The 26342-nt window shown below is 39.4% G+C and overlaps 1 protein-coding gene across 7 annotated transcripts in view; it reads right to left on the bottom strand.

Moving 5' to 3' along the window:
• scn1laa (sodium channel, voltage-gated, type I-like, alpha) overlaps positions 1-26342 on the bottom strand; it is a 286959-nt gene that overhangs the window by 31268 nt on the left and 229349 nt on the right. For all 7 annotated transcript variants that reach the window (XM_039757524.1, XM_039757526.1, XM_039757520.1 and 4 more), the window contains exons 21-22: positions 23062-23184; positions 14087-14359 (exon numbers count right to left, since the gene is read on the bottom strand). In XM_039757524.1, coding sequence (XP_039613458.1) covers positions 14087-14359; positions 23062-23184 — 396 coding nt within the window. The remainder of the gene's footprint in view (positions 1-14086; positions 14360-23061; positions 23185-26342) is intronic.

The following is a 26342-nucleotide window of genomic DNA, read 5'->3' as shown; positions in this document are numbered from 1 at the left end:
ACCTTGGTATAATGGTGCAGTGATACATTAAGTAGAATATCTCAAATAGTCTGGATTATCTAAAGTTTATATTAGGCTAGACTATGTTAGGTTAGGTAGACTTTACTATCCCAGAGGAAAATGTATTTTCAGTGGGAAAGTAACAAAACATAAGACATTGTTACACAGATCCCATAAAATAAACACAAATACAACGACTGATAACCACTGTTATTTGATAATGTTTAGTACAAATATTACCCATTACTTTCAACGGTACACAACATAATAAATCAGAATTTAGAATTTAGTAGCATCCCTACAAGTAACAGAGTTCAAAATGCTTATAGGTTTAAGAATAAAAGGAATAAAAGGAGTTCCTAAATCTGCTGCTCTTTATACTCGGAAACCTAAATCTGCAGCCTGTCAACAACAACTGAAATTTAGGAAAAAGAAGATGGCTACTGTCTGAAAGAATGGAGTCTGCCTTCTTTCTATCTTGTTTGTAATACAGGTGCGTGACAGAGGTCTGTGGCAAACAAATCACTTTACTGCTAACTTTTACAACGTTGTCAAGATGCCTAAATGTCTTAATGCTGAGGTCGCCAGACCAACATATAAAAGCAAATGTAACAACAGAATGAACAAAGAACTTAGAAGCTCCGTTTGTTTAAAGAGCTTCTGTAAAAAGCCAAATTACCCTTTGCACAAATGGAGTTCATTTGTTTGGTCTATCAATCTATCTATCTACGAGGTGTGGCAGAAAAGTAATGAGACTGGCAGGACTGCAAGCGATCTGGCAACGCTGCGCTGTTGTCCTTGATAGAGCACGTGTATCAGTACCCTCCCATAGCTCAGTGCGAGTTTCAACTCCTTCCGTTAACTACGTGATTTTTGTGACTGCCATTAGCTAAGTTGTGTTTTTGGTTGTGCGTCACGCAAAATGGAACAGCGGAATTTGGAGCAACGTTGTGCCATTAAATTTTGTGTTAAGCTTGGAGAATTTTTATAAAGATGTCCTTGAAAGGCTCAGAAAAAGGGTCATTCGTGTGAGACCAGACATTGCAGACAAATGGATGCTCCATCATGACAACGCCCCATGTCACACTGCCCTCTCCATAACAGAAGTTTTAACCTCAAAAGGCATTCCTGTGGTTCCCCAGCCCCCTTATTCACCTGACCTCAGTCCGTGTGACTTTTTCCTTTTTCCTAAACTGAAAAATGTCCTCAGAGGATGTCATTTCGGGACTTTAGAAAACATCCAAAAGAGTGTAACGGACATGCTGAAGACCATACCGGTTGAAGACTTCCAGCGCTGCTACCAACATTGGGAACAACGTCTCCATCGGTGTGTAGCTGCCTAAGGGAACTACTTTGAAGGGGATAACATTGATGTTTGAAAAAAAGAAAAACTTTGGTAAATAAAAAATCAGTCTCATTACTTTTCTGCCACACCTCGTATCTCTCTTATAGTGCCTTTCACCTATCTATCTATCTATCTATGTAGTGCCTTTTCTCTTTCTTTCTTTCTTTCTCTTTCTTTCTTTCTTTCAGTGTTATTATAGTTTTGTTGACTTTAAAACAATTGAGGTTGTATCTTTCTCCTATCTATACATTTGTTCTGTATTAAGATCAAAGTTCAGTCTGTTATCAATGACTATCCCTAGATATTTGTAGTGATCTACCAACTCTACTGTCTCTCCTTTAGTTAAAGTTGAGGCAGTGGAAGGAGGGGAGCGCCGGAGATCTACAACTGTATCTTTTGTCTTAGAAATACTTAGCACAACTGTACACATTAAACAACAGTAGGTCTATGGCTGTCATTCTTATCTTGTAAAAGACTTACAATGATGAAGTACAACCGGTCCACAGAGGATACCATACCCCTTGCATTCTATACTGTCCTACCACATCTGGATAATAAAAACTGCTATGACAAAGTCCTACTGTATTTATAGAGTAGAGATCAGGATTTTTAATACTGTGGCACCAGCAGATCTGTGATTTGGATCTGAGATTTCCAAATCTGTGGCACTGTAGCAAGCTAGGGCGACTGCCCTCTGTTGTGCCAGGGGAGGTACTGCCCCATGCAAGCTCTTTCCCCTGGTCCTTTTCTTATGAAGGCGTCTCAGAGGGGTGGAAGCCCTGGCTGTTCATTATAGAGTATCTATTTTAATACTGGGAAATTTAAAATTCAAATTACACTATATGTAACAAATAAAAAAACAAATCTCTACAATAATTTCGCAGTTTATAAATGCAAAACAAAGTGTTACATTTTAAGCAATCCAGTAATCCTGTACATAGCTGACATTTGAAATACAGTTTATCCACAGAGCCAAGTTATAAAGCCTCACTTAATTGCTCTAAATAGGTCACATTCGCACAGCTTTTGGCATTTTTCATCTTTGTAAATTTTTGTGCTTTGTTCCAGGAAGATTAAATAAGCAAACCCAAACAGCCAGAAACCTAATTGAGATAAATATCAGTGAATAAGGAGCATTTTACTAGCTTTAATAATCTTTTTGTGGTAAGAGCTTGAGTAAATGTCACTGGACATTAACAATGGACATGAATTCTAACAAGGAATGGTTTAAAGTAACAGACATAAACAAATCAGTCTGCATTCAGAAAATGTTCCTTATCATTTTTCTAGCTATTGCAGTTTGCAGAAACAAAGCATTTTCAAATGTTCATTACAGAAGATCACTGACATTTTTTTTTAAAACATTAAAAGTTTCACTGACAAGAGGAGCCCTTTCTGTCCGTTAAGTCAATTTGGTGAGCTTGTAACTAAGTTTTGCCAATATGTCATCCAGATACTTTTTTGAGGACATCAAGGTGTTTACATTGGTAGTTTGTTCCAGATTCCCACAATTCTTTGAGGAAGGGGTTCCTGGCTTCAGTCAGACATACACCTGGTCTTAACTTCTACCAGTATCCTCATGGTACAGTATATGATTATTATTGCTTATTATCTGGTTGATGACTTTATCTAAGGCAACTTTCAATATCTGAGATACATCCATCCATTATCCAACCCACAATATCCTAACTACAGGGTCACGGGGGTCTGCTGGAGCCAAACCCAACCAACACAGGGCGCAAGGCAGAAAACAAACACCCACACAAACACACCAAGCACACACTAGGGCCAATTTAGAATCGCCAATGCACCTAACCTGCATGTCTTTGGACTTTAGGAGGAAACCGGAGCACCGGAGGAAACCCACGTAGACACGGGAGAACATGTAAACTCCACGCAGGGAGGACCCAGGAAGCGAACCCGGGTCTCCTAACTGCGAGGCAGCAGCGCCACCCACTGCTCCACCGTACCGCCATCTGAGATACAATTAGTTGCATTTCTTTTGCCTTTCCCACTGGAACACAGGCAGGCGAAGTGACTTACTGAGGGTCACACATTGTCAATAGCAGGATCTGAACCCATAAATGCAGGGATCGAACACCGCACACTGCCTGTCATGTAACTGAAAGAATTTTACTGGACTGATTTTATCTAAAGTTTTGTGAGGTTTTCAAGCATCATTCTTTTCTGCCATTGCAGATTTGTTTAATTCAGAAAGTGTAATTTGAAATACTTTTGAAAATAACTTATGAAAAATAATATAATAATAATAAATAACAAGTATTGAATTACATTAAAAGAGCACTTTTTTGCATTTCAAACAAGAGGAAATGTCACTTGATCTTGCTCTGTGCGACTTTTTCTTGTTCCCGAATATGAAAAAAAGAACTCAAAGGAAAGCGTTTTTGTACCGTGGAGGAAGTCAAAGCAAAATTGCTGCAGGTCTTGGACAACGCTCCTCTTCAGCGATTCCAAAAATGTTTCCACCAGTGAGAAAACCGTTGGGACATTCATTCACATGGAGAGTACTTTGAAGGAGACTAAAGTTTCAGTAAGTAAAGATTATTAAAACAATATGTTTGGGTACCCCCTCGTATGTACACTTGCAGTTAGATATGAAGCTAGCCAAACCAGAGGAAGCATATGTGATTGAGATGGCAGGCACAAAGTCATATGGGTCTTTCATATCTACAGATCTAGAGGAAGCAAAATAGAGGAGTTGGTAGGATCTCTAGGCTCTGGAAAAAAAGATGTACTCTCCATCAAGGACACTAACTGGTCTAATACTTCCCTACCTTCAAAATTGATGGGGATGTAACAGGCTTCACATTGCATCCCAAGACGCCAAGTACCTGCATCACATTTGGTTTAAGTACTTCAGTTTATCTTGAAAAAGGTGTTTAATTAATTAATAAGCCACAGAGCAAAACACATTAAAAATTTACACTATCATAATGTTTTTTGTTACCTGCCGTCCTTTAACTTACTAACAATATGCATGAGTCCACCCTAAATGCAGAGTTTCAACTTCTTGTCCTTATCCACAAATAAAGCGTTACAGATAAACTTACCTTAGCAGTGTTAGTTCTTAATTCATTTATATTAATGTAATATTATGTAATTTAATTTACATAAGCTTGAAACTTTTATCCTGAACTTATCATGACTTACAAACCTGAGCGCACATTAAGATCTCAAGATGCCGGTCTGCTTAGGATTCCAAGAATTAATAAAATAACAGTGGGAGGTCGAGCTTTTAGTTACAGGGCCCTTAAACTGTGGAATGGTCTTCCTGCTTCCATAAGAGATGCCCCTTCGGTCTCAGCCTTTAAATCCTGGCTGAAGACTCACAACTTCAGTTTAGCACACCCTGAATAGAGCTGCTGATTAACTGTACAGACTGCATCTCTGTTGTTAGTCATTAGCACTAAAACATAAGTAACATGATTATTATAATTTGTTACTAACCCTCACGTATTTTGTTTCTATTCTCTGTACTCAAATGTGGCAATTGGTGCCACGGCCCACCTGCCAAGTTGTTTGCCTGCCTGTGGTAAAGTCATCCCTGATGGAGGATCACAGAAATCATGGGAAAAAGGGGTCCTTTCATCGGATTGGCTGGCCGAGCAACGTTTCAGCCGTAGAATGGCCAAATGGCGAGGCAGCTTGATGGATGAGGTCTCCAGGACTCTAAAAAATCCAAGTCTTGTTATGTGATGTCGTCTGCTGTTGGATTCTGCTCCGTACTTCTAGAATTTTTATTGTTGTGCTGTGTTAGGGATTTGTTCTGTTCTGTGTATTGTATTGTATTGACCCCCTTCTTTTGACACCCACTGCACGCCCAACCTACCTGGAAAGGGGTCTCTCTTTGAACTGCCTTTCCCAAGGTTTCTTCCATTTTTCCTTACAAGATTTTTTTTGGGAGTTTTTTCTTGTCTTCTCAGAGAGTCAAGGCTGGGGGGCTGTCAAGAGGCAGGGCCTGTTAAAGCCCATTGCGGCACTTCCTGTGTGATTTTGGGCTATACAAAAATAAACTGTATTGTATTGTATCCTCATTATACCTGTATGACTACTCTGAGAATGATGCGTCTACTTTATTGGAAACCATTGTTTTGAGAGAGACAAAGCATGGAATGTAATATATGAAGCTAAATGTCTGTCAGTGAGTGTCTGTGTGTTTGTCTAGAAAGCAAATCCACAATGTAGAAGAAAAATGAGACTTAGGGGTCACATAGTCATTTAGGGATAATGTAGTTATTGTGTATGAGATGTTTCGAAATACTTTTCATATTAAAAATATAGCAGCTATCTTAGAAGTAGTATAAAAGGGTTAATAAATATCAGAAACTTGTTCAAGCAAATCAGGAAGCCTGATAAAATTCTAGTAAACAACAAAGAACATGGAGGTTTTGGGTGATGGTTCAAGAGGACTACCCAAGTAAGACTTGACAGATTTCAACACTTCGAGTTCCTGTGTGCGTGACAAGTATCATAAGGACCAAGAATGTAGTGAAATGAGACTTTTATTTTGGGGCTATATAAGCTGGTTCTACTCTGCTTGAAACATCTCATGTCTTATAACCAATCAGAGTAAATACTCAGATGGTGTAAGCCAACGAACCAATCACAGTAAATGTCAGGATTGATTCAGCACTATTATGTAAATTCAATTGTCTATAAATATGCGCCTGTAACTTTGATTACTGACCAATCCATCACAGGCTGCTGTGATGAAGTGTATCCCTATGCTTGATAAGAAATAAAAGGCACAAAGGAAAAGCTTCCTCCTGTCTTTTTTTTACAGGCTGATCATTAATAGATATTTATGTAAGGTAACTATTTCTTCCACAACACCTAATCAAAAACCTGTCTTTGCCAAAATGTGCGTATATTCACCATTTGTAGATCACAGGCTAAGTTTCATGCCAACATTACTCAGTGTTATCACACAGGGCAGCTCCGGCTACCCCAGCATATATTTGTCCAGTATGCAAATCCAAACCATTGAACCTCCACCAGATTTTGCACAAGGAAACTCCCCCAACAAGGTACCCCTGCGTTTTTTGTAAATTTTTATATATATATAAGTATGTGTATGTACACATATACAGTACGTGAGTGTATATTATATATATACTGTACATATATACTATATATGCATACACATAACATATGGATTAAAAATAATGAAAACGATTACTAGGATCTTTTTCAAAGCTTACCAGTACTTTTAATATACTCTGAGTGGATAGATACCACACTTCACCAGCTAAAAAGGCTGGCATGGACAAAGAAACCACCATGACTGCAAATGGCAAGTGTACTATCAACAGACAGAGAGATACATACAGTGTGTGTGTGTGTGTGTGTGTGCGTACACATTATGACGCAGGAGTCACCTTCTTGCACCCGAGAGAAGACATCCAAAGGCTTCAAAAAAACCAACTTTATTCCAATCAAAACAGGAACCGTCAGGGTATTTATTCAAGTGGGAGCCACCACTTCAATACACGCAGACAGACACAGCAAGCGGATTATAATGTTCCCTGCATCACCAATCGGGGGATAGACGTGTTATGAGGGGAAGCTGTGAACTTGCCCCTTGGTGATGGACAAGCAACCCTTGACAGATGCGTTGATAGTGTTTTGGCATGAAGCGTTGTTGATGGATCTCAAAAGAGCTCAAAAATCTCACTATATAGATATATATATATTTTTTTTTTTCCTTGGTTGATTTTTTGGACTTTAGATTTCTCCCCATATTTTTCTCTCTTTAGTGTTTTTAAAATAAATACATTTATTGATGAATTATGTACATTACCATCATTTCTTATTTCTCTATGTCATTATCGCCTGAACCTCTCACAACATATGCCCTCGGTTTCACACTAAATTCCTCTAAAGCAAGTTTACTAAATGTTCCTGAAGTTAATTATAAGATGTCTGGATAAGCAGATTTTTGCAATTATGCAACAAAATGGTGGAACTGCATCCTAAAAATATTAAAGAAGCTGACACTGTTGATATTTTTACACAACTGCTCAAAATATACTTGTTTACACTCGGCTTTAATGCTTTTAAAGATTTTTTTTTGCTTTGCTTTGAAAATGGATTTTCTTATACTGGTATGTGTATTTAAATTTGTATAGAATTGCATTGTTTCTTTTTAGTGTCTTATTCCTTAATTTTCCTTCTGTATTATAGCTGATTAACATAATGTGCCCACAAAAGCCCTAATCAAAAGTGTTGTCATAAACTCATATCAAAAACATACTTTAATGGAAAGTCAAGACTGAAAAACAACAGCACACATCAATGAGAATTATTTATCTCCATAACCTCAGATGAATAGGAAATGCCCGATGCTGGCCATCGCACTACTGATGTCATGTGCCACCAACTTCCATCCATCCTTGTATAGCAACACCATGACAACGGTAAACAAAAGGTGCTTCAAGATGGCAGCATACACAGGATAACAATAATGCCACTGCAGTAACACATTAAATATTTTCAACATTGAGAAAAAAAAAACCACATATAGTATTAGACTTTGACAAACAGTTAATTTTGTCAAAACTAGGTGTTTTATTTCTAGATGCCACTAAAAAAAATCAAGGAATTTACACTTGCATGATTTTAGGGGATGACGAGATCATTCAACTTGAATTTCATATAAAGACTGGAACTTGGCCATTCATAAAATGCATTCTTCTTCAGTTTATGCCAGTCATGCTATAATTTGGCTTAGAAAACTTGACACCATGCACACATATCTCATTCAAACCTGTCTAAAATGTATCTAGGACAATTTCTGAATTCTGAACAGACATCCGCCTCACTAGATCATAGGTTCTGCCAACGCTCTTCACTCAGACCATTTTAGTTTAAAATCTTTGCATATTCCTTAGATAGCCTTGGAAATAAATCACTAACTACTCTTAAACATCAAGATTAGGAGTAAAACTAGATGGAATAAGATAATACTATGAAAAATCTATTGTGGTTCCCTATTGCTAATCTGCCTGCACAAAAACTCGTTAGCTTGAAGATTCCTATCACATCACTCAATGGGACACTTAAATCTGATAATATTGTACGCTAAAGAAAAAATTCTCTTTGTGAAAAACGGCTCAAGAATTTTTCAGACTATGGTAAGAATTAATTAATGACATTGTAAAATAATTTTGCTAGGGTTATGCTTAACCTTTAGTGCTCTGTTAGTGTATACAATATATGGAGAATCACATGAGGCTTTCTTGTTATTTAGTTCCCTGATTTGGGTCAAGAATGTAGACTGGTTTGGTTTAATGTGACGTTTATTAAACAATAACTGTACTGCTTGTTGGTTATTACAGAAAAAAAACAAATTCACTCAGAACTTATATTTTTGTAATTATCCTTGCAATTAATGAATAAGCTTGGAGAGCTGGTGGCCTCAGAATGGAACCCCTGCTCAGCAGCATTCATGCTGGTCTCAGTTGTTTTTCAGGTGTCTGCTTGCTTATCTGAAAAAAGTGCTGCAGCCCAAACTGTGGTGTAATCTGTGAGTGCCTGTTAAGTCTCCATCTTGGTACCATTTACGTTAACCCAGGGGTTTTCTACCTGCTCCTCAAGGAACCCTGAGGCTATTCTCTTTACTGGCTCCATCAGTTTATTTACCAGAGCCGCTTAGCTGTCTCAAATTCTGCTTTTCTTCAAATTTTCTTAAATTAAATAGTGACAAAACTGAGGTTCTCCTCATTGGTACAAAATCAACATTATCCAAAACTGATCATTTTTCATTTGTTATTGATAATTCCTCTGTCTTCCCTTCCCCACAGGTTAAGAGTCTGGGTGTCACCCTTGACAGTACTTTATCCTTTCAGTCCCACATTGATAACATCTTCCGGTCTGCATATTTAAACTTGCGTAACATTAATCGTATTCGCCACTCCCTCACTCCCCACACCACTGCTATCCTTGTTCATAGTCTTGTCACGTCTCGTCTGGATTATTGTAATTCCCTTTAATTTGCTCTTTCTCGCACATCTCTTTATAAGCTTCAACTGGTCCAGAATTCAGCTGCCCACATCATTACTAGACCCCCTCTACTCACCATATCACTCCCGTTTTGCAGAAGCTTCATTGGCTTCCAGTTCAGTTCCGCATTAAATTCAAAACTCTTCTGTTAACTTTTAAAGCTATCCACAACCTCGCCCCTCCATATCTGTCTGACCTCCTCCATGTTGCCATTCCCTCCCGTACCCTTAGATCATCCTCCTCCATTCACTTGACTGTTCCCTTTGTCCGTCTTATCACTATGGGGAGCAGAGCATTTAGTTGCTCTGCTCCCCAGCTCTTGAACTCACTACCATCTGAGCTTAGCAATATTGAATCATTTTCACTTTTCAAATCTAAACTTAAAACTCATTTGTTTAAGACTGATTTTTCTCTTTGATTACAACTGCTCTGTCTGACTTGATACGTTAAACTTTATATACTGTATTCTTTTTAGGAAATTGATACACTCCGTCATGCATGTGTGCCTAGGGTGCACCTTCAGGGCCCAAGCAAGGTAAGCCATACCACCCTAAACTGAAAGGCGATGCTGTCACTAACTGTCCTCCGTCTTCCACCTGCAGCTATGAGAAGAACCCCAATGAAGACTCGTGACTCTGCCTGCAGAGCCCAGAGAAGGTCCCCCTTTCCAGTTGGGACAAAGTAAAAAGAGGCGTGTGTCTCATTCTGGACCAACTCAGATGGTGGAAGGAGCTTCTGAGTTGCCTAAAAACTCTGAAGCAACCAGTTAGGGTTATTGAAAGTTATTTCTTCCTGGTTTTCAAATTAAATTAAACGGGTTTTCCTAGCTGGCTCTCCAACAATTATTGTGGACTCCATGTGTCCTTCAGGCCTTGACAGCTCATTAATTTCTATTTGCATTTTTTCAGGGATGTAAGACTGTCACAGTGTCACTCATTCAACCTTCTATTTTCGAACCCAACTTGGAGCTTTAGGGGCCACAGCCTATCTTCGTAACCAAATAGGTAAAGTTGGGAACAAATAAACTAACTTTCTTTGCAAAGCGAAAAGAAACTTAACAATACCTCCAAGAAGTAAGACAACAGAAATTCAACACAGAAGACATTACGAGCACACACGTACCTTCACTTCCCACTATGATACCTTTTATAATAATACATTAATTCCTTAATTAGAACATTTTTGCACCTAATAGGCAAATCATTCAAAAAGACCTGGCAAGGTATAAACATTGGTTCTATGACTGAGCACCTGTATACGCTGGATTTGTGAGTTAGGTACATGAAATACAACACAAAGATTCATGTGAAGTTGCCACTCTGTGTTGCATGGAACCTTGGCAAAAAATTGAAAACAACTTTTAAGTCATCTTAAACTACCAGGTTGCATTGCATATTATGCTGTCTAATTACGAATTCTGGTCAATGTTATTCTCTACTATTTTGGCAACATGATATATTAAGGTTTAGCATCTAATTGTGGGTAACAAAAGGGTGAAATGTAGGTGTTGAAAGGCAGAGACATAATGAAACAATCTTCTGCTGACCTTCTACTCGTTCATCAGAGGGTGGCCATTTTATACAATACTCCAAAATTATTCAGATTGTTACATAACATTTGACAACATTCCATGCATAGGCAAATGAAATGTGTGTCTGATACTGTATCATTGTAGCTAGACAGAAGAAATCTATACACTCATATTTAGAACTTAAACATTTACATGAATTTGCTTAGCAGACAATTTTATCCAAAGGTGACTTACAATAGTGGTTAACATAATCGAGCAAACATCAGTCTGGGGGACTGTTTGTGGACAAGAATATAAAATTGATCATCACAAGCACTCAGAACAAAATACAAGTTAATCACAATTCCTAGGTTAGAAAAACCTAACAGCTAAATCAGTTAAACATAAATTCACCAAACAAGAGGGAGCCTTCAGACACTTTCTTGAAACCATTGAAGTTCAAATGGAGATGGGCAGCTCATTCCACTAGCAGGGAGCTACACACAGAATGAGTCTGGACTGAGATTTCATGCCACATAGAGGTGGTGTCACTAAATGACATTCTTCAGCAGTCCTCAGTGGCTGAGAAGGAGCAAAGAACCTCACAAGTGTCTCCATATACGTAGGGGATAAATCAAGGGTCTCCAAACTTTTTTCCCCCCGAGAGCTACTTTTACAAAATGAAAATGGCCGAGAGCTACTCATGTTTTCTAGCGTTTATTCTCATAGCTTATTTCAATCCAAACAAACTGAATAAGCTTGTTTTGCCTGCACATTTACAAAATGTTGGTGTCCACAATTTTGCATTAAAACATCACAAAAAATATTTGGTTCACCTGCAAGTGCATTTTGTATGTCTGTATGCATTTTCTAGTGTATCTCACACCATTGAATTAAAACATGAATGCTGTCAAAACAAAACAAGGCAATTCCAAACACATAGATATGACTTATTCCTTTGTCATTTTGTTCCATGTCACTGTGTCACTTTATTCACAGGTCCAGTTTCATGTGTGATGTGTTTTTTAGTTCGTCAGATGACTGGCACTGCATGGAGTCAACAAGATAGGCAGGTGTCTGGTGGAGTGGAGCCACTGAGGTTCACTCTCATGGAGTCATTTAAATGTTCGTCTGCCAGTTGTGTTCTGAACTTTGATTTCATGACATTCATGTCAGACTCACAGAGGTATGGAGACCCAAACAAAGCAGACATTTTCAGAGTTGCTTGGTGAAGATTCTTATAGTTCTCTGGCTCTACTAAGCTCCAGAAATGCTGAGATGCACACACCTGCCTGGGTTCACTTCCCAGGTCCTCCCTGCGTGGAGTTTGCAGGTTCTCACCGTGTCCGCGTGGGTTTCCTCCCACAGTTCAAAGACATGCAGGTTAGGTTCATTGGCAATCCTAAATTGTCCCTAGTGTGTGCTGGGTGTGTGTGTGCCCTGTGGTGGGCTGGCACCATGCCCAGGATTTGTTCCTGCCTTGTGCTGGCTGGGATTGGCTCCAGTAGACCCCCGTGACCCTGTGTTAGTATATAGCAGGTTGGAAAATGACTGACTGACTGACTAATATATAATATATATAATCCGATGTCTGTCTGTTTGTATGTTTGTCTGCTTTAAATGAGAAAACTACTTAACTGATTTTGATCAGGTTTTTTTCTATAATTTGCTTGAACATTCCGGTTGATTTTGCCACTTCTCTCATTTCGCTATGTATCATAGTTTGCTTGCGGTACCAATTTATTAGCGCGAATCAAAGAAACATGCAGTGGGCCGAGGGAAGGGGCCTCCCTCCCCAGCTTCAGGGTGTGTTCCTTAACTCTGCTTAGCTAGCGAACGAAAGAACAATTGAATTCAACTTTGTTTGATATTTAAAATAAAATGTTACTTAGGTCTTGATGAGTTTGAGTCCGGATATTCTCTTAAGCGTATGCCACATTGAAAAGATAGATTGCAATTCAGATTGTGGATCATGATATGATTTTTTGGAAAGATCGCCCACCTCTTATTTGACTAATCAAGTTTTCAAATTTATGCAGGATTCATTAACACTTTGGCGAGCTACTTGGAAAGGGGGTGTGAGCTACTAGTAGCTCACGAGCTACGTGTTGGAGACCCCTGAGATAAACCCATTGACTACCCTGTAAGGAGGCATCAGAGATTTTTCCTTAATATGTGCCGCTTCAGGAAGCCCTAAGTAGTGATCTGAAAAGAGGATTGACATGTACCCGCCTCAGCTAGTTGAATACCAGACACAACGCCGCATTTTAAATCATGTGAAGTGGCTTGGTGACACTGAGTCCAGATGTGACAGGACCCCAGCTCGGACCGGGAGTTGTGCTGTGTATTCTGTCAGATATGGTCTGATCTTGTGAATACTGTGAATGAATCTGCAAGACTGAGAGACTGTAGTAACATGGTCTCTGAAGGACAGCTGGTCATCAATCTCCACCCCAAGTTTGAGTATTGTCTTGGCAGGTGTGTGCCATGCTGAACAGAGATGGGGTGCTGAACAGATGGATGAGCTGGGATAACAAGAAAGTCTGTTTCTGCAGGGTGAGCGTTAGATGGTGTTCCTTCATCTACGTTGCAGTGTCAATAAGACATGCAATCACTGACAGGTAGCCTTGTTTTTTGAGGAGCTGAGCTGTCGTTACTAAAGAGCAGAGAATGCAGTCCTACCATTATTGGAATAGATAGATAGATCAACCAATGGGAAATTCACATAGGGCAGTACAGGTCAGTCAGTTAATGGGAAAGGGTCAGATACAAACTCAGCCTACAATGTCCTTCATTTGTTGGAATATTTTAAAGCAAGGAGTTTTCTGAACCTACTAGGCCAGTACAGGGTGAAGAGAGATGGTAATGGTAATAACAACAGGAAGAAAGCAAGGAACATTCATACACAAGCACCTGGACTGTGGGTGGAAATCACAGTCCTTAAAGAAGACACAGGGGAGAACACCATGAGCATGATACCCAACAACTGCCACAGGGTCCACTTCTTGGAACATAGCAACAGTGCCAGCTGTGCTACCATACTACCCTATATTCAGAAATCTATAAGCATTTTTTCAATTAGACTTTAGTTTCATCTACATTTTCAAAGAATACCCCAGTAATCACACTGACATAATACTGCAATCGACACAATAAAGGTATCTGACATCGAAAGTGCACCTGTATTAGAATAGAGAATAAATGCTTACCACTTGTAGTAGAGCAAGGTATCCAGCTCCAACGTTGTCAAAGTTGATCTTTACATTCTTCCAACGTCCACTTTCATTAAGTGCTAAGCACTCAGTTTTGTTGTTTACGACAGAAACATCGAATCGTTCGTCGTTAGTGGTGTTAACACAATAATAGTATTTTCCAGCAAACAGGTTCACCCCCATTATGCTAAAAATGAGCCAGAATATAAGACACACCAGGAGCACATTCATGATGGATGGAATCGCTCCAATAAGAGCATTGACAACCACCTGGATGAGTAAAGATTAAAGAGAAAGATGATTAACAATTTAAGCATCGGACTGTTGGTGTAATACGCTCACTTCTTAACACACTGTACAGGAATATCAATGAAAAATCAGGGAAGGTTAGGACCAAAAAAAAGCAACAGTTTGATAAAATGAGTGATTTTTAACAGAAAAGGTAAATGTGACACAGAGCATGCATGATATGGGCTACTACAGGGGTGCAAAATGAAAAGAGAGATTTCGTAAGAGCGATCTAAAAGCCTGCAGTTAATAAAGCAACAAGCAAAAAGAAACAAAACCTTGTAGTAGCACGATGAAGTCACAAAATTTGTTTACTGTAAACAAAAAAAAAGAAAGTATGTTAAATGCAACCAGCAGGCAACATAAAATGTTAACACAATACCAAAATAAAACCAAAGGATGGATATTTCTGTCATGCAGATGGGAGAAACATATGATTTTTCAATCAGAGTGGTGAAAACATTTTGCTCATTTCAATATTATTACATTACGGTAAACATTAGGCTAAAAATCATGCATAAAATATCTGAAATTCTAAAGATGATTCTATTTATGGTTTGCTTTGTAGGAAATGCACTTCAGACTTGAACAACGAATGGCAAGCAGCTTAAAGCCTTGAGACGTAACGCCACTGAAGGGACTGGCAGGTAAATTTGATCACTGGAGAGTCACATATTGGACACTCAACATGGATTTTATCTCAAATAATTATTTTGGACTAATGGTTTTAAAAGTATGAAATGCAAAACAGAATGCATTTCAGAATCCTTATAGTGACTGTAACTTTAGATTTATGCCAAGCCAATCTTTCCACACAGTATGATAATCTGATACATGTAAAATGTTGCATATATTTATGATCGCATAGAAGTGGCTCAGGGCTCCAATAAAATAACTCCAGCCAGCAGACATTTAAATGTAAATGTATGGGCTCACTAGAATTGAAAACAGCTGATATGTGAAAAGGTACATCAATTAAAACAAAGGTATCATGGGAAAACATTTTCACACGATTCAGTTTAATTCCCTGTCAACTTCTTATACACTATCTATCCATCCATCCATTATCTAACCCGCTATATCCTAACTACAGGGTCACAGGGGTCTGCTGGAGACAATCCCAGCCAACACAGGGTGCAAGGCAGGAAACAAACCCAGGGTAGGGCGCCAGCCCACCTCAGGGTGGGCACACACACTAGTGACAATTTAGAATCGCCAATGTACCTAACCTGAATGTCTTTGGACTGTGGGAGGAAACCCACGCAGACACGGGGAGAGAACATGCAAACTCCACGCAGGGAGGACCTGGGAAGCAAACCTCTAATACACTAACGTGGCCAAAATATGGTCAAGTTGGCATCAGTAAGTCACCAAAGATTTAATTTCAAGTCTTTTACTATGTAACCATTTCCGTGTGTCTACAGCTCTCTTTGCTCTCTCTTTTTTAAACATTTTTGCGCTCATCATCAGTTTTTATCTGGGCCGCAGTGTCCTTTTAGAGTAACAGATGGTTTCCACCCTTCATTATTTTAACACTTGTCTATTTTTTCTTGTTGTTTATTCTTAGTTTGCTTAGACTGAAAAAAAAACAAACTTTAAACTCTACTTTTAATCCATAGACTACCTTACTGAAATAGATCTTGTACTGTTGCCGCTCTTTGAATTGTTATGGCACCCTGGTGTCCTCCTTGTAAATTGGAGACCAAAACGACAGAAAGTATTTCAGATGTGGCCTCTCAAGTGTTAAACAGATTAAGTATGACTTTATATGTCTTTCATGCCACAAAACAAGTCAATATCCTTTAGTCTTTCAGTTAATTCCATAAGCTATCATGTTGTGTGCAGACACAAGTACACTAAATACCAAGCTTTACTCCAACTCTAGACCTTCCACTGTGCCATGTTATAGAACAACTTTAGTTTCCACATGTTAAACTTTTACATTAAATACATTACTATTAAGCTTCATTTAATACTTAAATTGCACAAATAAGAATTTTTCCCAACTCTTAGGATCCATTCCATATATGTTAATTAAAAGTAATGCTTGGAATTTTGTGGGGAAACTCAAATACTCACTGACAATCCATACGGACAGAACTCCACACAGATATTTAGTGGGCCATGAACTGCTTCAGGTATCTGGGAGGAAGTGTAGTCATAACACAGCACCACACAATTTTTGCTTCTGTTTAATGAATCTGGTGTTTAATTTATTGGAAAGGTGGTAGGATTGATTTCTCATTGTAAACTGTTATGTGCTGCATAGTGTCCGTTTGGACAATGTCCGACCACATATACACCCATAGTCCCCTAATCTTATTAAATAAATACATAAATGGAAATTAAACAAGTCATGTCACTTGCACAAATTCTCAAGATGTCGCTGCACTTAGGGAGTGTATCAATAAGGGGGATGAGAAAGAAGAGAGGAGTCAGGTGGAAAACTTTGTTTCGTGGTAAATAAAGAATTGTTTGCAATGAAACATCAGCAAAACCAAGAAACTGGTTATTGTGCTGTGAGGCGCCAATCACGCAAGCTGGTGACCCTCAGAAACTTGTCTACCGATTGATTGTGATTTTGAGACTGCCAGATCTCTTCCTATCAGTTTCCAATTTCCAGTGGCCTTTGGATTGTGTAGGACACCACTGGACTCCCTGATTTCTTTTTTTGTAATTACTCTAATTGAAAGGCCTACACTTCTAAGAGTAATAATGCTCTATCGCATGTCATTTGTTATTTGTTGTTTTCTTGTCTTTACTGGAATATTGCCAAGTAGTACTTCAGAGGGTGTAGTAACACACAATTCAGCCTAATTCCCTGTCAACTTCTTTTTAAACTCACATGGCCAAAATATATTCACATTGGTATCTATGAGTCACCAAAGTCTGTTCCAACTCTGCTTTAAGATAGACAGACAGAGGGTTTTAAGTAATCAACAGAAGTTCGGACACCTGTACAAATTGTTTTCACGGCTTAATTTACTTTAATTGCTGCAGAACATCTGTAGGTTGAAACCTTTTGGTTGTCCCCTGATGAAGGCCCATTTGTTATATTCTAAAATTTCCTTTTTTACTCAGTTTTTGCTGACCTAAATTTTAAATTCAAACCTCTGGCAGTTTACTGCTTAACTTTTCACCATTTTAGGTCATTCATTGCAGTTCAAGTGATTAAATTTGAAGAAAAACTGGAAAAACTGAGGTGTTCTTAACCTTTTGACTGGTAGTGTGTATACACACCCACAGTATTTATATATCCTTATATTAAAAGGGCTTCTGTAAAAAGCCAAATTTCCCCCTGGGAACAAATAAACTCTCTTTCTTTTTTTCTGAGTTCAGAAATCCTGATTGGAGAACATAAAGGACATAACCGGAGGCAACAAATGCTCTAGCTTCCCGCACACTACACGTGTCTCTTGTATACAAAGCGGTTGCGCTCACAGTACTGTTCTGTTCTTCCTGTTGTTACTGTTATAATTTTTTCTACCCTACAAATAAAACGTTTACTGTGTAACTTCCAATCTCTTATGTCATGCTTCTCTGGTGCGTTGTAGTGTTATCTCTTTGTATTTAGTCAAAACAGGTACACTACAGCATCCCATATAGCTTTGCTAGTACTGTATATAATATAGCATTCACACAATGTCCTATATTACAGAACATATTGTAGGCGTTTAGCAACACTTACCTATATACTAGTCAAAATCCGATCATTTATGCTTAAAATACACATTGGAAATGGACAATGTTGTATTGTAAATGAGATTTTTTTGACAATTTCAATGTTAAAGAAAGCTTAAAAAGAGACTTAATGTCTGTACAGCTCCTTTTATTTTTTATAAAATCCTCATAAATATGAAAATACTGTGTGGCAAAAGTAATGGGAATATCACTTTTGTTAAAAGTATGGTCACTTTAAGGATATCATTTCATTGCTTTACAGTCATGGCTATAAAACACAGTAATAGTTTAGTGCATCTAACAAGCAGTGCAGTTAAAACAAACAGACAACAGCTAATGTGTAGCATGCCTTGAAACAAACTTTAGTTTTGAAGCACATACATTTAAAATATAAATTATTATTTGTTAGGTGCTGCTGTGCAGTACACAACAACTTGTTTTTTTAACTGTACAAGTTTTAGATAATCAAGTACAATTTTTTGTGTCCATGTTTTAACTAATTTTAAACTATCAAAGAGTCTTTCTTAAACCAGACGCCCCTAATGAGGCTGCCACCAATTTAGTATTCATTAAAACACAATCAGCTTTAGTAGTAAGTATAAAAACTTAATGTACTTTTATATCCCAAAATTAAAAAAATAAAGTATTTTACAGTGATATATATATTGAGGCAGGGGGCTGTGCCCAGCCAGGACGCCAAGGGGGACTAGGAGAGGGACTATGTCTTCCCTGAACCACGAGAGGGCAGCCACCCTGGTTTGTGTGGGGGTCACGGGAATTGAGCATGTAAGCTCAACCCCATAGGGGGCCCGTGGCCACCGCCAGGTGGTGCCCTGAAGACTGTGAAGCCCTGAACGTCAGCACTTCCGCCACACCCGGAGGTGCTGGCAGAAATTACCAGGGACACCCGGAGTGCCTCTGGGTGCTCATGTGGCACTTCCACCACTCAAGGAAGTGCCGCAGGAAGCTCATCAGGAGGTACCTGGAGCACGTAAAAGGGGCCGCCTCCCTCCAGTCATCAGCTGGAGTCGTGTGGAAGAGGACAAAGCTCGGAGGAGAGGAGAGGAGAGGAGTGGAGGTCTGGACTGAGGGTGTCTGGTGCAGGGGCACTGGGTTGAGTGTGGGACTGGTTAAACTGTAAATAGCTTAAATAATCGTGTTGTGGCTTTTGAACCATTGGTGTCTATCTGTCTGTGTTGAGGCTGTTCTTCCACAGTGGCATTCCAGATGGAACTCTCTGCCTGTTTCAAGGCAGGGACTCATCAATAAATAATTTGTAAAGTAGCCCGGCACATCAGTGCGAAATGCACGCGGTTTTGGCACAGCACAAGAGAAGCTCCCTCTCACTAGGTGTTTCGCCCTAGGCCTGCGAGGACAACGCCTCTCCCCGATGGGAAAGAAAACAGCCAGGCGTGGCCTGAAGACAGCAGGCAACTCGAGGGTGCCTATCGCCGAGAAAAGGGCCGGCGGGCCTGAAGAAGCGGCCAGGCCATGGAAGCTACATCCGGAGGAAAGGTTTCCAGAGGCAGGTACTGGACCCCGGAAGAGATTGCTTGGGGGTGTGAGGTGCGGTTTTCCGGGTGCCTACCTTGCATGGGGAGACCATCCAGAGGCGTTTGGATGGCCGAAGGATGCCGATCCCAGAGCCGATGGCAGGACAAAGTCCGAGGAGGATGTAAGCCTGCTGTTAATGAAAATATCTCACTTAATGAAGGAGCGCCTGGAGTCCCATTCCCTGGGGAGTGGCCTGAAGAAGCAGACGGCGGTGAGGTGCCTGGATATGCCTTGTGAGGCAGGTAAGGGGATGGACGATGTGTGCCAGCCTCCTGCTATTAGCATAGTGCAAGCAGGGGCAGTGAACCTTTCTCCCTCTCTGTGGAAGGACCCCGACAGAGGCTGCGCAAGGGGTGCAGCGTGTGTGTGGCTCATGAGCGGCTGATTTAATTGCTGTGCTTGTGGCCATATGGGAGCTACAGGGGATACTTCAGCCCGTCCGGTCGCTTTTACAGTTTTGCAGCGTTCTCCGGGAGGCCACTGAGGTGCTCAGAGTGGTCGAGGAGGTGTGACGATGGATTCTCCAGCCGGAGAGACGCGGCAGTGCTGGTAGGTGAAACTGGCACCATAAATAGAAAGGGAGACCCTAGCAAAAGGAGCCATGATGTTTCTGAACGGACTCGAGTAGCAGAGGGCTCCGACAGTGAACGCGGTGGTGACGGCCGATAGTGCTGTCGGGGCGGATCTAGTGGTGATGTGTGCAAGGAACCGGCTAGTGAATGTCGGCTGCCAAAACACACCACTCCGAAGGTCGGCCACAGGGGTGCAGATGGCACAGGTCTCTTTGCATCCCATAGGGAGACCCAAACTGTCAGCATGCCCCAGAAAAAAAAAAGAGGAGGATCCAGAAACGGAGGACTGGGTCTCCTGACAAAATCCAGGTGCGCTCACCTGCAGTCGAGACCTTTATATTCTCTTTCAGGAGGAACCTGTGGACTCCAATGCACCGACCCCCTCACAAGAAAGGAACCAGCCCTCACAGGATGGGCTGCTTCGCCCTACGGGCTTTAGCTGGGTGTGGGGCAGTGTGGCAGATGGCCAGGGACCATGCCCTGCCAGGACACCTGGATCAGGGAAGGACCAGGAAAGGGGCAATATCTTCCCTGGACACAAGAGGGCAGCCCCCCTGATTTCCATCAAGGGCCACGGATACGGAGCTGAAAAGCTCAACCCTGTGGGGGTTCATGGCCGAACCAAGGTGCTGCCTGGATGGTTCCTGAGCCCTGGAAGACAGCACTTCTGCCACACCAGGAAGTGCTGCCTTTCCAGGAACTGTGTACGCCCGGAATGCTTCCGGGTGCAAGAGCAGCACTACCGCCACACCAGGAAGTGCTGCCGGAAGTTCATCACCAAGAACCTGGAGCACATCCAGGGCGTGATAAAAGGGGCCGCCTCACTTGCAAGGGAGGAGTGGAAGCGGCCAAGGAGAGGAAAAAGGACTGAGTAACTGAGTGAGCTGGTGGAACCACTGTAAATAATAGTGTAAACAAACAGTGTGTGTTTTGGACACTGGTGTCGCATCTGTCTGTGGCCGGGCTATCCGTTACAATATATCTATATCTATTATATAAAAAAAAATCTTGGGACGAGACAAGACTTTTTCAGAGAGACAAGACATTTTCAGAGGAATAGTTTCAAGTTCCGTGAGATGAGACTTTGTGCCAAGAGATGAATTGAAAACCTAACAGGTCCAAGCGGGGGCGGAAATAAAAAACAAACAGTAGAAGAAGAAAAGACAAAGAGTACAAGACAAAGTAGAACATCGTAAAGAGGTTTAAAAACATTACTGCGATACACATGCAGAGCAGGTTAGAGATTATGAAAGTACTCAAATTCAAAAGTCTCAAAAAACTGAAAGTAAAGATCGTATTAGCACTAACAAATGGAAATCATTACTCTGTGAAATAACAGAATAGCGAAAAGAGATGGAATATATGGACATAGGCGATATGACAGAAGTATGAAGATATTGTTCGGCTTTAAAGTTTAGTTTGTAAATAATCAAATTCATGTTGCCATCAGGGAAAAGTAGTGTTCTTCCCAGTGAAGAGGTGTTTTAACTCTAAACTATCCTCAAGAAACTGTGACACACACAGACAGATAAACACACACCCATCATCAAGATATTGATGTTTTTGGTATCAGGGGGATCCTAAAACACTGAGATCCGTTGAAAACTGGAGATCAAAATTTTTGATGAATCTAAAGCTTTCGCTCCTCCCTTATAGATGATAAGTTATGGTGGGGAGGGTGCAAAGCCAAAAATGTGCATACTTGTAGTTACATTTTAATACCAATGGTCTGTCGCACGTTGAAGTTAAAAATAAATTGATGAAAGATGAACGAAACAGTCGAGAATGTATACATGGTCAACTGACAGTAGCCGAGAGGTGGAGCTGGGGAGGGGTGAGTGAGCCACGCCCACATTCCCAGAGTCACCAGCTCCTCAGCCACTCGAATGTAGAGTTGAAGTTAAAAGTATAGTGTTTACACACCCAGTACGGTATTCACGGCAATGTTTTTATGAATTATAAGTAAAGTAGTGTATTACACTCACAGGTTTGCCAGGTTTAATGCGGAAGCTCTTTAAATCAGGGTGCTGATAATTAGAGTTCTACTGTAATTAAATAACTAAGGATTTTCCATATTTGAAGAATTAATTACATTTTACAGTGCTATGATGTTTCCCTGCATGAGATCACAGCTCATTATCAAAACAAATTAAATTTGTTTGGGGGGAAAAAAGGAAAAGGGTTATATATATTATTATTATTTTTTTTTAATAACACATCTAATGGAAAGTTTTCTGATTTACAGAAATAACAGTTTTGCAGTGCCACAGGTCTTTCATGGAAGGAAGACAGAAAGTCTAATGACAATCTTGTTTCTGCATGACTGCGCTCAATCTAAACAATTTCAGCATAAATACAGCAAATAATCTTTCTGGAAAAAAAGACAGTAGAAAGACTTCAATTATTTTTTTGCTCATTTAATTAAAATTAAAGCAATAGTGAAAAATAGGGTACTTATGATAACTCATCTTAAAGGAATCACAGTCACCAGTATAGTAATATAATGGCTTATAAAGTATGCGTTAGAAAAGCTACAACTAATACATTAGGATAAAGCATCCTGAAGATGTCTTTTAGTCAAAGCTGGCAAATGTAAGAAAAATAAGGACAACTATTTCATGTGACTCTTTTTTTTCAATTCTGGGATACAGGGTTTTGCTTATAATGTTATGGCTGATTGCATACCTTATAATATTTATGTACGGCTTAAGAAAGACAAAATGTGCCACCATTCCATACTAGACATTGAAGCAGCATGCATGCAGTTGTATTCTACATAATGCTCAAAAACAGTCAGTGTTTTTCTCAGTTACCATTTGGCATGCACAGTTTTGTCTTACACATGCACTATTTATTGTTAGTATGTTTATGTCTTACCCTCATCCCTTCAAACCGTGACAGGGCCCTTAAAGGTCTCAATGCTCTCAGAGTTCTAAGAGACTTAATGGCACTTAGTTCCGAATAGCCCAAGGCATTAGCTGCTAAGCTGACTAAGGACACCTACATAAATAAAAACAGAAAAGTAATTATCCTAATATCTGTGTAATAAGGCAGAAATATACTTGTGGGTTGGACGAACTCAGAAAGAGGCTTCAATGGAACATCCACATTAGACCTAAAAAAAGAATAAGTGTAAGTGGGAACACAAATTGTATTCAGCAACATTAAGAAACTTCCAAACCTACAAATCAAAAAAAGTCGAGATGAATTTCAGGTGTTTGCCCGACCTGCGCCTTTGGTTTTGCCTAATGCCCTCCCAAAGGGTGATAAAGCTTTCGAGATCCTTAGAGACTTGATAGTGGCCAGCTGGTCATATCCCAGTGCTGCCACCATTAGGGAAATGATTGGGATCTGCTCTGAATTAATGACCTTGTTAATAAGGCTGCTTAGTGATTTTTGATGAGATGACTTGAGAAGCATGCAGAATGAGCCTGCAGTTCATTACCATTTGTGACCTTTGTTATTTTTATAATTCCAGCAACACTCATTTTATCTTGTGCTATACTGTATTTGATCATTTCAAGCTCTGTGTATACAGTAATTAACTACTTAACAGTGTATGCCAATGTCAAATATTATATAAAATACTGCGTATATAGTAGAACATTTATTAAATATTTCTGTATAATAAGCAACTATACAGTACACCTTTTTTAAAATTACAGTTAAAAAGCAGTAACTTAGATTCTAAAATGTTATTATTATCTATCAAACATGAAACATAGTAACTAAACACACGTGTAGAAGGACAAATACATGACGACTCCATCATTGCATTTTTATGGAGACAGCTGGAAGACAAAAAAAAAGAAACAGAATGCAAATAACTCTAACCCTAATTCCTTCAGAAAATGGTGGCTGATGCCAAGTTCAAAAAGTGATTAAAATGAATTTTGTTTTATAGATAGATAGATAGATAGATAGATAGATAGATAGATAGATAGATAGATAGATGAAAAGCACTATTTAATAGATAGATAGATAGATAGATAGATAGATAGATAGATAGATAGATAGATAGATAGATAGATAGATAGATAGATAGATAGATAGATACTTTATTAATCCCAAGGGCAAATTCACATTATCTGTGGACCTGTAATCTTCTACTCTTAAAAAAAGTTATCAGAATGAGAAGTGATAATTATAATGAGAACTTCAAGGTACACAGTTGATTGCACTGTGCATCTTTAGCTATTGTGATCAATTAGAATTAATGTTGGCTCTATTCAGCAATTAAACTATGCTGTGTAATTTTTATTTTCATTTGTTTTTTCTGTCACTTAAATACTTGATATCCACTTAATGACCCACAGCACTAGGCATATAATTTATATGCTACTTCCGGGTCAAGAAGTGCAGCTTAAAGCAGAAGACACGTACATGTAAGCCCCAAAACAACCCTAATGTATGAATGAGACCATTTTAAATTATTTTTATTGCAAGGTCCAATTGGCAAACTCCATATTAATACAGGGTGGTCCAGATCAAATTATACAGATCCAGATAGTCTGGATGACTTTGATTTATGTGGTGACGATTCCAGTTTGGCGCGAACACGATTCTTCATGTCATCAGTTCGCACTCTTCTCGATGGCCCAGGATTTTTCAGGGTGATTTTCTATGTAATTAACTTAATAAGTTATAGCGTAATGAAAATTGCATAATTAGATCTGGACCACCCTATATTTCTTAAATGAAAAGAAGCTTATCCCTTGAGAAATTTACATTACTGGGTGGGTGAACGAATGGTAGAATATGTTTAATCTCGAACCAGCAAAAGCCAAAACATTATACAATGCTTTGCATATGGAAAAGATTCTGTCCTCCTTGCTCACTTGCCTAACTAATAATTATAATTCTTTACCTTTATATGGTGCTCAAAGTACTCAAAGTGAGTGGGGAGCCACTTCAACCACCACCAATGTGCAGCATCCACCTGGATGATGTTATGGAAGCCATTTTGCGCCAGTACGCTCACCACACATTAGCTGTTAGGTGGTGAAAGGGTGAGAGATAGCTAATTAGAGACAGGGGATGATTAAGGGTCAGAATAAGTAGGCCGTGGTGGGCAATTTAGCCTGGGCATTGGGATACACCCTGCTCTTTACAAAGGATGCCCAGGGATTTTTTATGACTACAGAGAATTAGGACCTCTGTTTTACATCTTATCTAAATGACTGTGCCATTTTTATAGCACAATACCCCATCACTGCACTGGGGCATTGGGATCCACATTCAGGCCACAGTGTAAGCGCCCCCTGCTGGCCTTACCAACACGTCTTCCAGAAGCAACCCAAGCTTTTCCTAGATGGTCTCCCATCCAAGTATTCGCTGGGCCTGAATACGCTTAGCTTCATGTGGATGACCTCTTCTGAAATGCAGATGCCATGCATCTCATTTAGTTATTTTCCTAAAAGAAGACTATGTACACTGTCCTCAAAGTGGAAAATGAGTGGGCAGTCAACACATCCAAATTTGAGTTATAATTCGGTGACCAATTTGTTAGAAATTTGGCAGATTTTAAATAGATGTAAAACAAAAAAAAAAACTACATTATAAAAATATTTAATTTCAGGACACTGTGTGACCATAAGCAAGTCATTTAACCACCTGAGCTTTAACTATGTAAAAAAAAAAACAAAACATGCAAACAATATTAAGTCAAAGATAAAAGTATTAGCCAAATAACAGATTGTGTACATCTATCTATCATATAATGCCATTTTAGATAGACAGATAGATAGATAGATAGAAAGATAGATAGATAGATAGATAGATAGATAGATAGATAGATAGATAGATATGAAAGGAACTATAAGATAAATAGACAGATAGATAGATAGAGGCACTATCTTTCTATCAATCTATACTAAACTGTCTTAGCCTGAAAATAGATGTTTCGGTAAGTTTTTAAGCTTCTCCTTTGCCCCATACTCTTCATTGTAAAGTGACGGAGTAGGGAAGATATTTTTTTTAAATGTTGCCTTGAAAATTACCAAACGTATCCTTTAAGACCTTAAGAAGCAAATGTCTTATGACGATTCAATTCATTAAAACGGTCTGGCAGGGGTCAGACAACATATGAACAACTCTTCTGCTGGTGACATGTTTGGCAACATTTTTTCTTTGTAAATTAAACACAATTCCTTATTTCA

Source organism: Polypterus senegalus, chromosome 6, assembly GCF_016835505.1.
Source record: "Polypterus senegalus isolate Bchr_013 chromosome 6, ASM1683550v1, whole genome shotgun sequence".
In the NCBI taxonomy this organism is placed as follows: Eukaryota; Metazoa; Chordata; class Cladistia; order Polypteriformes; family Polypteridae; genus Polypterus; species Polypterus senegalus.
Note: the sequence above shows the minus strand (reverse complement) of the source record. Positions and strands in the feature narration are given on the sequence as shown.